Source organism: Triturus cristatus, chromosome 8, assembly GCF_964204655.1.
Source record: "Triturus cristatus chromosome 8, aTriCri1.1, whole genome shotgun sequence".
NCBI classification, from domain to species: domain Eukaryota; kingdom Metazoa; phylum Chordata; class Amphibia; order Caudata; family Salamandridae; genus Triturus; species Triturus cristatus.
In genome coordinates this window covers 981,623,815-981,639,662 of record NC_140591.1, presented here as the reverse complement: position 1 = coordinate 981,639,662, position 15,848 = coordinate 981,623,815, and the positions used below count along the sequence as shown (strand labels likewise).

Below are 15,848 nucleotides of genomic sequence, written 5' to 3'. Positions count from 1 at the left end.
ACAAAGGCCTCTTGGAGCCCGAGGGGATTTGAACCCCCGCCGGCTCCAAGAAGCCTTTGTTCACAGCAACAGCTGTGAAATTTGCTGTGAAATGGAAAAAACATTGGAATGTTGATCTCCGGGCTTTTACCAGCAATTAGAAGCCCAGAGCACTCCATTGTCCTCAATGGAGTTCTCAACATTCCAATGTTCTAATTAAGAATTAGGCCCAGACCTTTTCAGAATCTTAAGACAAGAAAAGATGGCCTGTATTTTTCTCTGGGAAAAGTGGGTAGCAACCCTACTCTGTGACTTAAGAACAAATAAATCACACCCTTAATTTGGGCATGACCTTGTGGTAATTTAAACGCGGACCTTTTAAAGCATTTCGTAAGTATTTTTGGAATACAATCTGCTGAATGTGTTCTAAGACTCCTTGTATAAATTGCTTCCTTTGGTGAACATTATTTGTGATCGAGCAGCGCGTAAGTACGTTTCTTTACACACTGGGGGCAAATACCCCTTTGGCCCAAACCATGCGTCACCTGTTTTAAATATCATAGCGTATATTTAAAAAGAGCACGTGCCATTGCATTTCTCCAAGAAGCTCTTTGTGACTATGTAAAGTGATGCAAAGTTAATGGGTGCAGAACCATTACGTGCTCCACTCGTACATCATGGAGATGTGGGCTTTCCCTGTCCTTGCTGCACAGGTGGGATATAAGTTATCCGTAAGACACGATGCAATCGACGGTTGTTTGTGCCGCACAAAAAGCAATCCACTCCCGAATTAAAGAAGCTGAACTGTTTCGGGCATTAGTAGTCAGTGAATATCTGAGGTAATGGTGTGGTTCTCCTAAAGTAATTTGTGCATTGGCTAGACTATGAACAATGGAAAAGAGCATCACAAAGGAAAGAAACGTTTAGAGAAACACATGAAGTGTGCTACTAAAACTGTATCCATTATATATTTGCTTGATATTTTACTTGTGATTTAATGTGTTGTATTAGTAGATTATTTTAATTTTAGTATTTTTTGGACATGCATGGCTGGTTAAAACATGTCAGTACCACCACCACTGTTTCTAGTCAGCCAGTGGAGCCTCCTATAGCTTGGAAACAGTAGAAGAAAATATTTTGTTTATATATATGTTATCTATATGAGGTTATCGATATGTAGATATGCTGCAAGGTATTTTCTAATTTTTTTATTTAGGTGCACCTAACACCCCACTGGGGTATCATGGCGCTGAAACAACTTATCAACTCATAAACAAACTTGTAGCTGATATTTTAATTCTCTTCAATTAGGATAAGGGAAAAAACAGTTCTTGAGCCTTCTACATTTGAGATGGTCTAACTCTCATTTAAGGGCATCGGGGAGGACATTTCACTTCTGAATTGCAATTACTGAAAAGACTCTTTATTGTGAAAGAATGTTCACACGGGCTCTTAAGAAGAGGTTGTTAGAGCTGTCTGGTGGAGATTATGGGCCCCATGAAAAACGCTATTTTCTGGTTGCAAGGACTATGATTTGCAAAATCAGAACCTTTGCAATCGCAAATTGCTTATGGGTATGTAAAAAACCTAAATTGCGATTCGATCACACAGTACCGAATCTCAAAATAGGTTTCTGACCACATACCAAATCTCAAATTGGAAGGGGCGTGTTTAGGACGCCCTGTCCGATTTGAGGTTACTTAAAGTACTTATCAGTGGTTTGCAATTTCTTTTGCAAGCCATTGATAGGTTACCAATACATCAATGGAGTTGTTAACCCATTCACGGATGGTAAGGGGTCCCAAAAGGACCATGTTCCCTTTCTGAATGTTGATAAAAACATGTTTTAGGAATACAAGACATGGTGGACTGCTGGCTCAAGCAGGAACCATCCCTGTAATGGCGGCAAATCATAGTAAATAGCGAATTTGTGACCTTACTAATTAATATTCATGAGGTAGGTTGAAATGCGACCCACTACAATTCTGCATTTTGTGAACCAAGCTTCTAGCAAGTAGGCTGGTTGGCAAATGACCAATGCGTTCGGTATTAGTCAGTGCACGCATTTCAACCACTTTTACCAAATGCTTTGTTCGTACATGAGGCCCTATATTTCTGTCAATTAAGGACCTGTAAAACAAATGATCATTGTGTAATCTTTACGGTAACCTACTACATAGCTGCAAAGTTTGCATATGTGTGACATTTTCAAGTTTGCAGAGTGTTTATGTGTGACGTTGCATATCTTAGGTGTGACACTTTGGGTTACATTTTATAAAAGGAACAAACAAGGCATCTGATCCTTTCAAAGAGATTATTTTTTAGAAATGGCACCATTATGAACATTTAATAGTGTCGTAGGTGCAGTAAAGGGGGTTGCAACAGCCCCGAACAGTTGATGTGTACAATGTCAGAACAGCTTCTTATCCTATGGTCTACAGGGTACCTAGAAGTCAAAACTGGGAGGTTTTCCAGCTGCATTTGTCTTTCTAGAATCAGACACCGGAGAAGAGCTTATGGACAATGCAGGGCAGCAAGGCTCAAAAACGTAACTACCAGCACCAGTAAATGAACAAACAGACTGACACACAGAACACCAGTGGTATTGCCTCCGGCATATGTAGGAGCTAAGGGGGATCGAGTTAGATTCCGATGCTGTTATTGAACCGGTGTCTGAAGCTTCTTATGCTTTCAATTAGCAATGCTTACCTTTAACAGCATTCAAGCAAAGAGTATATATATATAAAACTTGGGTGCTCAGGTGACCCTGAGTGGGGTTCAGTTTACCTTGAGAGAATGATAACAGGGACAAGCTCAGTGCTGAGTTGCAATAATCCACACAGACTATGGGTGGAGGCCTCCATTACGACTGGAACACTCAACCTCTCGAGTAGGCATATCTGCGGGTGTCAAGGTTTTGTGTTATCTTATAACTTACTCCCCAGTCTAGATAGCAGCCTCATTGGCCTGCTATAGATACAGTCCTCTTTCAGAGCTCTGCTAGGAGAGGCACGTGATCACTGGAGTTGTTACACTAATTGAAAGATGCAAGGAGAAGGAGGGGCCAGTTAGCTCCAGGGCAATGTTTGGTGAGGATTTAGCAAGGCTTTGAACATGAGCATATGTCAATTATGGCTTAATTCCAAGAATTCCTGTAGCCTGCCACCTCCAGTTTAGCAGCCACTGTTGCTGACTGTATAAGCAGGGGGGGAGCAGGTGCTTGCATGGTGAGGTACTGCAGGGCACAACTCAGTGCCATTCTTTATTTCCTCAACTGTTCTGCCAAGTGCCACACAAAGTGTGACAATGTCTGTCATCGCGGTGAAAACGGTCAAAAATGTTTTAGTCTAACATAGTATACGTGGCACTTGGCAGGGCTGCCACTGCACAAAATTCCATTATGTGGCTCTAGATCACTCAAAAAATGTGTGGGTTGTAGTTGCTACCTATTGCTATGTCAGCAGGATTGGATTACTTAAAAGTTCAATTCTACTTAAATAATTGTACTACTTTTCGAATATTCTGTTTAGTTCACTGATTTCTTTTTTTGAATGTAAGTCTATGAGTGCTGGGTTGGTATAGGTTGCCCTGCATTCAAAGGTTGCGGATCCACTGTGACTTATCCTTCTGAGTTAGGAGCGTTAGACATGATCATGTACTTCTTATGAGACCAACTCCAATATGAAATGCATGAGGTGCTGCAGAGACAACAATCTCTAGGCTATTCATGTATAAGCTCACGTATGCTCTTGGACAAAAGCTGCTTCAAATAATTCCCTTATACATTTAATTTGTGATTCAGTTTTCCTATTGAGTATACTACTCATACACGACTTAAGATGTTAAAGTTTCTTGAGACAGCTAAGCCTAACTGTCCATTGAGTGCATTTCTCTGGTCTCTATTATAATATTAGGTTGCTATAATATATGGATTGAAAATTAAACCTTTGGGTCACTTGTTCCCAAGTAATACCTTTATTGTGACTGTTGGCTTTCTTTGAAGCCTCTGAGACCCCCAGCTGCTTCAGTATATAGCCACAGCTTATAAATGCAGGAAATTAATATAGATTGTTTATAGTTTAATACCCCCGGTTTGGTACACCACACCAATACCAGCCAAAGATACACTGTCTATGAACCTGAATGTTGCTCTGCAGCACGAACTATAAGACATGTTGATATGCATTAGTGGCGGTCTCCATGAGTATTAGGTAAGGTCTGATCGGCGTAATATATAAACTGGAGTTACAGTACATATAATAGGATAAGTCTTAAATAAGGATTTCAGTTGACCATCATGCTCTACTGTGGAGGTGAGGCTTTTATATCTGTTGTGATCATATCCTTCAGTTGCACGGTTCTAGTCGGAGAGGCTAACAGACGTTAATAATATTTTAAATATCATGAGAATGTTAGGTTCTCTACCCCTTGTACTTAGAACGAGATTTATTACACTGATTGCAGGCTTTGTCTGCAAATTTGTCCATTCGTTTGGCCAGATAGCCCATTTTGTCGTATGTGTCGTATGTATTCAGGTTCTCTGCGATTTTTTGACAGCTTATGCAATTGTACCCTCATATGCAGAAACTTCATGGTTTTGTAATCGCACATTTGGGAAAATATTACGATTTTAACAGGCTGTATACACTTTATTTGCAGCTCTTAAAAAAGTCTGATAGGGGAGATGAGTCATCCACTGAAAAAGCAGATGAGAAAGAAGAATCCGAAATGGACGATTTTAAATGGGAAAAACCTCCGGCATCTGCAATTCTAAAATCCAAACAATCAGGAAGTTGTGGTAAAGATCTTCAAGAAAAGTAAGTCCAATTTTAGTTTAACCTTTAAAATTTTACCAACATTCGTTTTCCCACACTTCGTTTTTTTAATGTTTTACCTTTGACGGAAGTCCACTCTAGTATATTTTTCAATATGTTATTACTTTCAAGGAGGGAATTGAAGAGCAAGCACAATGTCTTTATTGTTGAAAAAGTCATTTGACCAGACTTGCCAGCTAATGGGAAACCTCTATACAATCTTCTCCAATACTATGTATTTTGCACCAGCAGTTTTTCTTTATCAATATGTAGAGAAACGGAAAACCTTTGTGTTTTTTGTATTGCGGATGTTTATACATTTGTGAAGTTGTCTTTTTTCTTGTAGACCGCGTAGTCTAGGGTGATAGGTAGATAACAAATGTTCTCTTCTTCACCACAGCTAATGTAAATAAGGAATGCACATTTCTGCTGTAATCTGATTTTCCAGATTTTCATGAACAGCCCTTCATTTTAAGATATATGAATCTTTGACTGCCCTTTTGATGTGTGTTTTTTTGTTAGGTGATAATGTAAGTTAAAGCATTCATTTTTAAATTAAAAAAAACACTGAAATTCACCAGTTGTAGTTATATGAGCTAACTATAACTTGCACCACTGCCATGATGCACTGCTTAGGACCACAGATATTATATCACTCGTGGCATGTTCAATGAAATCATAAATTATATCACGGATGACATCTCAAATGACATAATTGAAGACAACTCTCACCATACTGCTATTGAATTTACTGTGAAAAAGCAGTGCGAACTTTGAAATATGTAAATAACTAATAAATGACACAGAACAATGTAAATAAAGCGTGCTTTATATAAAGATCTGTGCTTATATAAGATAATTATATAGTATGAAAAGATCTAGTACCTATACCCTACAGCGCTCGCCCTGCACCCTAATTATATATATTATATGTATATATATATTATGTATGCGTGTGTGGATATCCTGTAACCTTTGGAAGGGGTTCAGTTACCCGTTATAGTAAACAGCATGTTATTAAGTAAACAAATGGTCTCACATGTCATGGCTTAGACAATGGCTGCAGTGAATAATGTTTTTTAAATACGTTTTGCATGGACTAATTTAAGTGGATCAAATCTACGTGACAGGTTGTGACCAACATTTGAGTTGAGCACTGCACCAGACCATCATGGTCTTAATAGAATTCCCTGTTTAACCTTAAGCTTTGTGCATTTTAAATGAGTATGCACGATTTCTATTTTATTTTATTTTAGATCTTTCATTAGTCCTGCATTCATGCACTTGGCAACACTGTTTAACCCCATATGTAACTTTTCTGTCTATGATTGTGTGAGTATACATTACTACTGCCCAAGTGTAGGTTATAGTATATTCTCTATGTCTATGTTACATAGAGTATAAAGAGGTAACCAAAATGGCGCTCCACAGATTGAAAAAGGCTGTTCTTCAGCCGAAACACATCTCTCTGGGTTGATGGGTCAGAAAGGGCCTGGCTCCTTAAAGTGGATCTATTTCTCCAGTCTCTGCGTGCATGTCCTCTTCTTAAGTGTGAAGGGAGGAAGTTCGAATATATATGTATTTCCCAGTGGTGGTCACCAGTGGGAGTTATATCTAGGAGCACGTTTTAATAGGAAAAGCTTTTTTTGGTTGGCTAAAGTCTTTGGCACCGGTTGACGAATGTTCACAAAACTTTCCCCAAAAAGTTCATCCACTTCAGCTCTTTCCTGGAAAGTTTTTGGGTGATCCCAAAAGCGGGGGCTGGAAAACTTTGGGGGCGGGGGGCACGTTTTCGCCATTTATTTTCCTATAGGAAAATTAGACCCAGGTACAGCCGCAACAGCTGAACGGAATCACGCCAAATTTGACAGAAAACAAGTACTTGGTCCAGAAAGCATTCTTTTTGTAATTTTGTATAATTCCGTTCAGTAGTTTTAGAGAAAGTAATGTTTAAATTATATAGAGTAGAACAAAATATTGTTTCCGAGCACAAACGAATAATTGTTCAAACAAGTAATATCAATGTCTCAGAAGAAAATTCAGTCCATATAATCAGGAAACAGTCTTCTTTATTTTCTTATTTCTCAAAGTCTCTCCTTGAGGTCAGAGCATGACATTTCATGGTAACAGGTAAGCACAAATGTTGCAGCCAACACGTGTTTCGTCTTGGGTTAATGGCCCAACGACTTCCTCAGGGCAAATAGTATTAAAGCAGGCAGTACACCACACATTAGGTAGGGCCTATACGTGGTTCTATATAATTTGTGTCTAAAAATCATTCTTCACCCGGCCAGGAACGGAGGTGGCACGGGACAGCGGGAAAAGTAAGATACACAATTCTTCTACTTAGGAGACGGTTTTGATAAAACCAATCGATAGTCCAATCGAGATAGTTACATATGTTTTGTCGTTGAACTTGGATGAATACCAGGGATTTTTAGACACAAATTATCCACCAGGGCCTGAGCCCTTTTTATTTTTTAAAAAGGGCCCCCCTCCCGAGGCCAGTTTCGACCCCAGGGACCCCCTCCCCTGGGGCATGGCCTCTTTTTTATATTTATTTATTGGGAAGAGGGCCTGCGTGGCCCCCCTTCCCTAGGCCACTATTGGCTCCGGGGAACCCATCCCCAGGGCCAGCCTGCTGTTCTTTTAAAAAAAAATTTTTTTAATTAAATGGGAGGGGGGCCGAGTGGCCCCCCTCCCTGGCCACTTCTGGCCCCGGGGACCCCATCCCCCGGGGCCGGCCCTCAAGTTGGGGACCGTGGGGGTAGCCCCAATGCCCTCACGGTCCCTGCCGGCTCCCCGCCTCCTGCGGGAGCCGGCATTGCTTTTGTGCAAGGGGAGCTGCTGACATGCAGCTCCCCTTGCCCAAAAGCAATTCTGCTTCGCTTCATGGAAGTGAGAGCAGGTTTCCTGCTCTCGCATCCATGAAGCGAAGCAGGAGTTTGCTATGACAGGGCGGGAGCCGTGCTCCCACCCTGTCATAGCAAACAGCAATGTCCCGGGGGTGGGCCCTGTGAATCATTTTTATAAATGTTAATTTTATGAAAAAGCATCTTTTTGCAGAGGTTAAAAGATACACATTTTTGTAATATCTCCATTGTACATGATCTCATCTTTTCCTATAAGTATCATTTAATGTGTTAGCATTTCTAAGTGAACAAATTTTTAGCAGTATAACTTTAGCTGTTTCGAGCCTAGTACATATAAAACTATGGCAGCTATGTACATTTTTGTATTCATAATAATGAAACCACTTTCTTTTATTTAAGCTTGCACATTAATACTGCATGTTTGTTACAACCTATATGATTGTGTTTCATTTAAAGATCCTTTGACTTGCCAAGGAATTCCTTTTACCTGCCCCATTGAAAATTACAGGCACATTTGTAATGAATAATGAAGTCCTACTATATATATATATTTTTTCATGGGCGTGAATGAAGCCCCCTTTCGATGGTTGATCTTGATCTGCTTTAAAACTGTAGAAAGTAGCTTGCACTGTATTGTGTAGTCGCCCCAGCAATGAAGGATAAGAAAGGAAATGTAGTGGAGTGAGAGGTATGGTGACTAAACCAGTATATAATGTATTTATCTCATATCTTTCACTTTCCCAGTGAAGGGGCTCATTTCTGAAATTAGTAATTATATAAATTCTACTTATATGAGGAAAGAGTCAAACTAGAGAGACAGGATTCCGTTTCAAGAACCCATTATTAACCACATTCTGCATTTTCTGGAAGGCATTAGCTTTTAGGGTTGAGACCCCCCAAAGCCTTCTTTTCACACTTACCCAAGTTCTTGTCCCTGGAGTAGATATTTGACTCAGTCCCTTGTGTTGAACGACTTCAATAACAATGTAAAAGATTACCTTTTTCTTGAATTTGAAACTTTGTTGATAAAATGGAGGATGCTGATTGAATCTGCAGGTTAGTGTTCAACTGAACTTTAAATCAACATTTAAATATTCTTCTGGGTCAAGAAGTTCCTCCTTCTTTACCCCCATTAGATACAGGCGAGTTCTGTCCCCATTTTCACTTTGGATATGGATTTACAGGAAACTTGGTGTTCAAGATGGGAATGGGCTGTGGAAAAGTGTGTAAATACTCACATACATATTAGTTTGTGCGTGTGTGTATAGACATCCCAAAGTATTCCAACCCCAGAACACCCTCTACACACCCATGGGAGAAGATTTACCTACTTGAAATTGTATGTGTAAGTTGATCTTGTGAATACCAAATGTGGATTTACACTTGAATATCAAGTTATTTACGCAACTAACTTGAAATGAGTGCACACTTGGCCTTTTTAGGTCTCGCCTAGGCAGCGCTTGCACTGTCTCTTCAAGACATTAAGGTATGTAATTTAAGCTCCACCCATTTTCCACCCATCTTTTCAAATGCCTACTCTTACTACTTTATGGTGCTCTGTGAGCACTCTTTTCTTATTAGGTCGTGTTTGGTGGCTTGCTGCTGCACACGCTTCTGCTTATTACACAGCATGGCACACACTTTTCTTCATTCCTGCACAAGCTGCATAGCAGTATGTCTTTCATTCGTTTTTCTCCATGGCGCTGCTTCCAATTGAAATGTAATGCATGGCAGAGGTTTGCATCACACTTTAACACGACGTCTTTCTTTAATTTTTCTCCAGGGCACTGTTTTCAATTGAAATGTAAGGCATGGCAGAGGTGAGCGCCGCATTTTAACACATACCATGACCTCGCACCGTTATTTATTTATAAATGGCGCCGCTTTCACTTTAAGCACCCCTTTAATTGTTTATGAACGGTGCCGCTTTCCTTCATTCCCACTACCGCATATTTACAATTCTTTTTTCAGACTGCCAAACCAATGTACTGCCTTTCAGAACGCGCTCAGCGGACAGCTGGCTCTTCTCCTGTTCCCTAATCCCCCCTCACTCACTATTCACTGTTGATCTAACTTGCTCTCCTGTCCCAGCCACTCATCTCCCCACCCCCTCCTCCATCCTAGACCACTTCTATTACCACTGTCACCTGAGCACCACTTGTTTGTCACAGCAGCCAATGTCTGTGAGACTTGTAACCTTTTAAAAAACATAAGGCTTTTTTTTGTAAATGTCTTTATTGGTTTTTCACAGTGTGTGCATTATACAATACAATCTGCCAGTATTATCATACAACAGTACAATGACATTTACACTTTTGACGCTTGGTGGGGAACCAGGCTGCGTTTCACATTGATGACAGAAGAATAAAGACAAAAGAAACCCTACCGAACAATTGCACATCTATGCATATAGGCCACATTTATGATTAATAAATAAAGCAATAGACAATTTTTTTTTTCATCTCCACAACTCCACACCAAACGATTTATAAACCACAAACACAAACTGTACGATCTCAACTAACCCATACATGTTATGCAATTCAGGTTGTCAATGGGCCAGGGTGCCTGTTTATATCGGCCCTTTACCAAAAGGGGGAAGGACAGCGGGACCGGCGAATAGGAGAGAGGGAGGCGGAAGGGAGAAGAGGGGGTGGGGGAAGAGGGAAAGACAAAAGATAGAAGGAGAAAAGGAAAGAGAGAGAGAGAAAGAAAGAGGGGAGAATGTATCACAGATTGCGCTGTTGCATGTTCGTAAGAGCCGGAAAATCTCGCCTGGTTAGGCTAGGACCTGCCTGGTGCAATGGCCACCATGACTCGCTCACTATTGTATGATGGCATGTTCTTGAATGTATACAAATAAATATTCAAAAAGAGGGTCAAAGGGAAAATATTTATAGACCAAATAGTATTCTGTTCCCCTACCTAAACTAATCACACAAAAAGAAGAAAACTATGGTCTCTAAGGAAATTTCTAAGTGAGCAAGAAAATACTAAATAGAATGAAAAAAAGTATTTTAGGGAAACATCGGAGTCCCATCACCCACCGAGGTGGCTTACTTCATCATTTGGGATATCCACTCCACTGCACGCCCTTATTAGATCAAGGGGCTGCAAGCTTCTCTATAGTAGAAGGGAGTTGAAACAGATGTTTCCATCAGTGTGATATCAAAATGAGGAGATCGTGAGAATATTCAGAAGGGTGATGGTTGCAGTGCTATTGTGATTGCGTGAAAATCAAGTGATGTTAAAATTGGACACTGACCAATTTTATTTAATGCTACCCTGATGCCAAAACTCAGTCCAGATCGAGGTACCGACGGACAGAGCGGGGCCTCATTCCCTGAGCGGATGCCAGGTGAGGTGAGGCGCACACCTGTACGAATACGGGTATGAGTCCAATTTTCCTGTGATTTACCACATTCAGGATTCACAGGTTCTGGCAGGTTGTATGGTATCAACTGCTTTAGATTGAGACTTGTGTATACACCTTTCTGTTCACTTTTTGCAGTAGCATTATTCATCTTTATAGGTCCTGACGAAAGCCCGGATCAAAATTACCTAGGGCTGAAACATGTAGACCGTCTCCTTTTGGACTTACAACAGTTATTCTTTTAAACTGCATTTGCACTGTTTTTAGTTTTGGCATCAGGGTAGCATTAAATAAAATTGGTCAGTATCCTGTTAGCCAATTTTAACATCACTAGATTTTCACGCAATCACAATAGCACTGCAACCATCATCCTTCTGAATATTCTCACGATCTCCTCATTTTGATATCACACTGATGGAAACATCTGTTTCAACTCCCTTCTACTTTAGAGAAGCTTGCAGCCCCTTGACCTAATAAGGGCGTGCAGTGGAGTTGATATCCCAAATGATGAAGCAAGCCACCTCGGTGGGTGATGGGACTCCGATGTTTCCCTAAAATACTTTTTTCATTCTATTTAGTATTTTCTTGCTGACTTAGAAATTTCCTTAGAGACCATAGTTTTCTTCTTTTTGTGTGATATGTTCTTGAATGTGCCCAGCAGAGTGTGTCCATTCAAACTAATAAGGCTCTAGACGTATTCAATTTGCTTTCCATGAAAGATAAGAAATCTTTCCATTGCATGGGATTGGCCTGTGGGGGGTCTCGGGCACCTTCAGTGTTCGTGTTGTGTGTTCTGCCACCAATGCCTTGGGAAGATCCAGTAACCATGTGCGCGTGTTGTGAGCTGCGCTCGATTTACATGACATTGCTGTTCTACGTTTAGTTAACGGCAAAGCTAAATCTAGGAATTTATTGAGGTTTTTTCTCTCAGCAGTACGCTAGGTGATGCTGAGTAAGAAATGTAGGCCCGACACGGCAATCAGTATGTCCGTTGTGTTCCTTCATGTCGCCGCAACCTCGTTCCAGTAGGCTCTGAGGCAAGGGCATGTCCAGACCATATGTAGGAACTGCGCGCCCGTGAGCGTTTGTAGATACAGTTTTGGGGGACCCCATGCACTGCGACCACTGCTTGTCAGTCATGACAACTGACAATTCGAAATCACAGTACGCCTGAAGCTTTGTCATTAGAGGGCCGGGGCCTGGTCTCAAGGAGCTATATAGCGTTGTCACCGCATGCCTGCCCTTCCCATGTGAGCATTGTCTGTAACACCTGAGATGGGTCTGGTTCCAACTCAACGTTCCCCCAAGTCTGGTAAAATTGACGCTCTAGTAGCGTGTAAAGCATAAATGTACCCTGAGTAATACCAAAGTCCTCTCAACCCTTCCAGACTCTGCAACTGTGCATCCGCAAATAAGTCGCCTCAAGTGTCCAACCCTACTTCCGCTCAAGATTCCAACTCTGGACGGTCATGACAGACAAATGTCCTTGGTAGAATCCCCAGTGGCAGTGCGGGTGCATATGTCATCGCCCGGGTGCTGGGCAACACATGTCTCAGCCAATTACGTCTGGCTGCAGACATTAGCAGGTTGTTTGCTTCTTTTGCGTCAGAGTGGTAGTGCCCAAAAGCCATTCTATTATGGCCTGTACGTCTTAAAGGTAGTGCCCAGCTAGACATCTCTGTAAACTGGGCGCCCGCTAACCATCTCTGTAAGCTGGGCGCCCACTAACCATCTCATGGGCCACTAGAGCTGTGAGGCAGCATAATAGTGCTCATAGTTTGGTGCCCCCAGTCCACCCTCTGGGGGTAGTAGATACAATTTACGGAGAGCCACTCAAGATGCGGGAGCCACCCCATATGAGCTCCACCAAAATTCTCTCTAGATCCTTAAATATGCTCCAAGGTAGCCTGTGAGGGAGAGCAGTAAAAAAATAAAGTAGCCTTGGAAGAAGCAGCATTTTCGCAATGGCCACTCTTCCCATAGGGGACAAGGGTAGACCGAACCAGAACGGTAGCGACATTCGAGCTCTGGATACTGCCTTACCCAGATTCTCGTCTATGACGTCTGCACTAGCATGATAGACTTCCACACCCAGGTACTTGAAGGTATCAAATGCCCACTCCAGCGGGCTTCTAGGCATGCCCTGCCTTTGGTCAAGTGGTATCGCTTTCATAGGAAAGACTACCGACTTGGGCCAGTTCACCCCAAGACCAGAGGCCTGGGCATTGTCTTCCAGGAGTACCATCAGGTCATGCAGCACAGTATCCTCCCCTCGGAGGTAGACCAGTGCGTCATCAGCATACAACAAAATTATATGCCATTGCCTGTCTGCATGGATACCCCAGTCCAAGACCCGCTGTTGCAATTTACATGCTAAGGGCTCCATAGCAAATGCAAATAGGATAGGTGATATAACAACTTAAGGGATATGTTGCGACCAGTTCTTACTTTAGCCTGAGGGTTAGTATATATTAAACGCACCCAGCGCAAGTATTTGAGTCCATGCCAAACTTACCCAGCACAGCCAACAAATACTCCCACCCCGGAGTATCAAATGCTTTTTCAATATCCAAGGCTGCCAACCAGGGAGTGTCAGCCTCCATTCGAGCCCAAGCGAGGAGCCGGAACAAATGAAGTAAGTTCAGTCCGGTGCTTCTCCCCGGAATAAAACCATTTTGATCTTCATGTATTAAAAGGGGTGCTGTTTCTATGAGCCTATTAGCCAACACCTTCCCCAATATTTTATAATCCGCATTTAGTAAGGATAGGGGCCAATAAGATGCCATCTGCAACGGATCCCTACCTGGCTTAGGCAACACCACTAACAGCGCTTCACATAAGTATGCTGGAAGTTCTCCTCTATCGTAAGCATCTTTATAGACAGTCTGAAATTGGGGTATAAGCTTATCGGAGTACATAGAGTAAAACACCGACTGCCAACCATCTGCCCCTGGTGACTTACCCGAAGCCAACTCTCTAATAGCCTCCAATATTTCGTCTTCCGTAATACCTTCCTCTAACTGATCATATTGGGGTTTTGTAACTTGCTGTAGCTGCAGCTGTGCTAAAAAACGTTCTATGTGTGGGAGACTATCCGTGACTGGCGCCCAGTACAATTTGTTATACTATTCATAGAATGCGTCATTAATTGCCCCTGCATATTCACTAGCATGCCCTTGCCATTGTATAATGCTGTGATTGGAGGTTGGGAGGTGTCTGCTTTCAAAAGCCAAGCCAACATTTTGCCTGCTTTGTCGCCCTCTGTGTGCTGTCAGCCTAAGTAGTGTTTGTAGTCCAATGCGCATAGACTGTCTGAGGGCTCCTTATAAGCTAGTCGCGCCTTGGCCAGCAGGGGAGCCACCAGAGGATCCGAGGTGCCAGGTTTTCGCATCGCTTGATTTCCGCTTCATGCCCACACAGTTCAGCTGAGAGCACCATGCATGAGCCGTATGACGTCTTGATAGCATGACCCCGAGCAACTTTTTAAAACGCATCCCATTGTATGCCCCTATCGGATGCAATACCTGTGTTCTCTTGAAAGTATGTGATAATCGACTGAGATATAGCAGAGTGAAATGCAGCATCCCTTAGCGCCGCTACAGAGAGACGCCAATTTGGAATCCTAGTTCTGCAGGAGCCCCATGCAAGATGCAGCTGTAATGGATTATGATCAGAGAGCGTCCGCGCTAAATATTCTGCTTGCGTTACCTTAGTTAAAGCATCCGTGCAGCAATATATTGCATCAATCCTCATGTGTAGCTCATGCAGCAAGGAGTAATGGGAGTATGTGTGCATGTCAGGGTACTGACTTCGCCACACATCCCTCAGCTGCATGTGGTCTGCCCATTCTTTTAGGTGTCTTGAAGTTTGTATGGATTGTGCCCCTTGAAGGGGCGGGCGCGAGCAGTCCAGGTCCAGGTCGAATTATAGTCCCAAAAACACAAGATAGGAGAGACAAGGGATTAAGCTTTCTCTGACTCCCTCACTAGTACTTAATCTCACACGACAGAGAAACAATCATTAACATAAACAAATGTGCTGGACGCTACAAGTGGGAAAATCAACAGATGTCTTAATACTGCCCTCACGCACTTGGTAGTGTCATGCTTCATCATTGGGCCGCATCAAACACCCAGGTGCAGACCAACACCTTGGATGGAGCGCAATTTTTTGGTATATACGATGAAGAGAAGTGGTGAGGGTAAAGTATAATAAAGAAGACAGACAAAAATCAAACACAAAAGTGTGACTCTCAACAAAACAGGAAAACAGATTTTCTCCTGGAAAAAGGGACCGAGAGAGGTGCAGAAATAGATATAAAACTGTCTCGAGGTAGACCCACAAATTTTATTCTTGTCAGCCTCTGGCAGGATTAAAATCAACAAAATGGGGTATTCCGGGAAGGTAACGACCCTTCAATCCCCACTGCAAAAACCAACATGTTTCTGCCAGCTTTTTATGTGCCCAACCGGATCACTCTGGCATTCATCAGGGTGTTGGTCCCTATTTGATGGTCTATACCACTACTTGGGTATTCTTTACCTTTTCACTCGGGGTAATACCCCAGCATCACTCTGTTTTGGGATTTCCAAGAGGATGTACAATTCTACAACAAGAAAAAAGGAAAAACGAGTCGTGATTTTCAATCTCGTAATTCTTATTGTTATTTATAATTCTTATTGTATTTCCCAAGCGTCCGTTAGCGTGATTAATATTCTCCATTACAGCCTGTTCTTCTAACAACCCCCTGAACCCGTGCAGGTAGACACCACAACTCACAAGGAACCCTACACCACTGGTTTGGGTGCT

General features: G+C 42.1%; 1 protein-coding gene across 3 annotated transcripts in view; it reads left to right on the top strand.

Annotated features, from left to right (window-relative positions):
* Nucleotides 1–15,848, top strand: part of UPF3A (UPF3A regulator of nonsense mediated mRNA decay) — a 508,452-nt gene that overhangs the window by 417,817 nt on the left and 74,787 nt on the right. For all 3 annotated transcript variants that reach the window (XM_085620493.1, XM_085620494.1, XM_085620492.1), the window contains exon 8: nt 4,639–4,796. In XM_085620493.1, the coding sequence (XP_085476619.1) occupies nt 4,639–4,796 (158 nt within the window). The remainder of the gene's footprint in view (nt 1–4,638; nt 4,797–15,848) is intronic.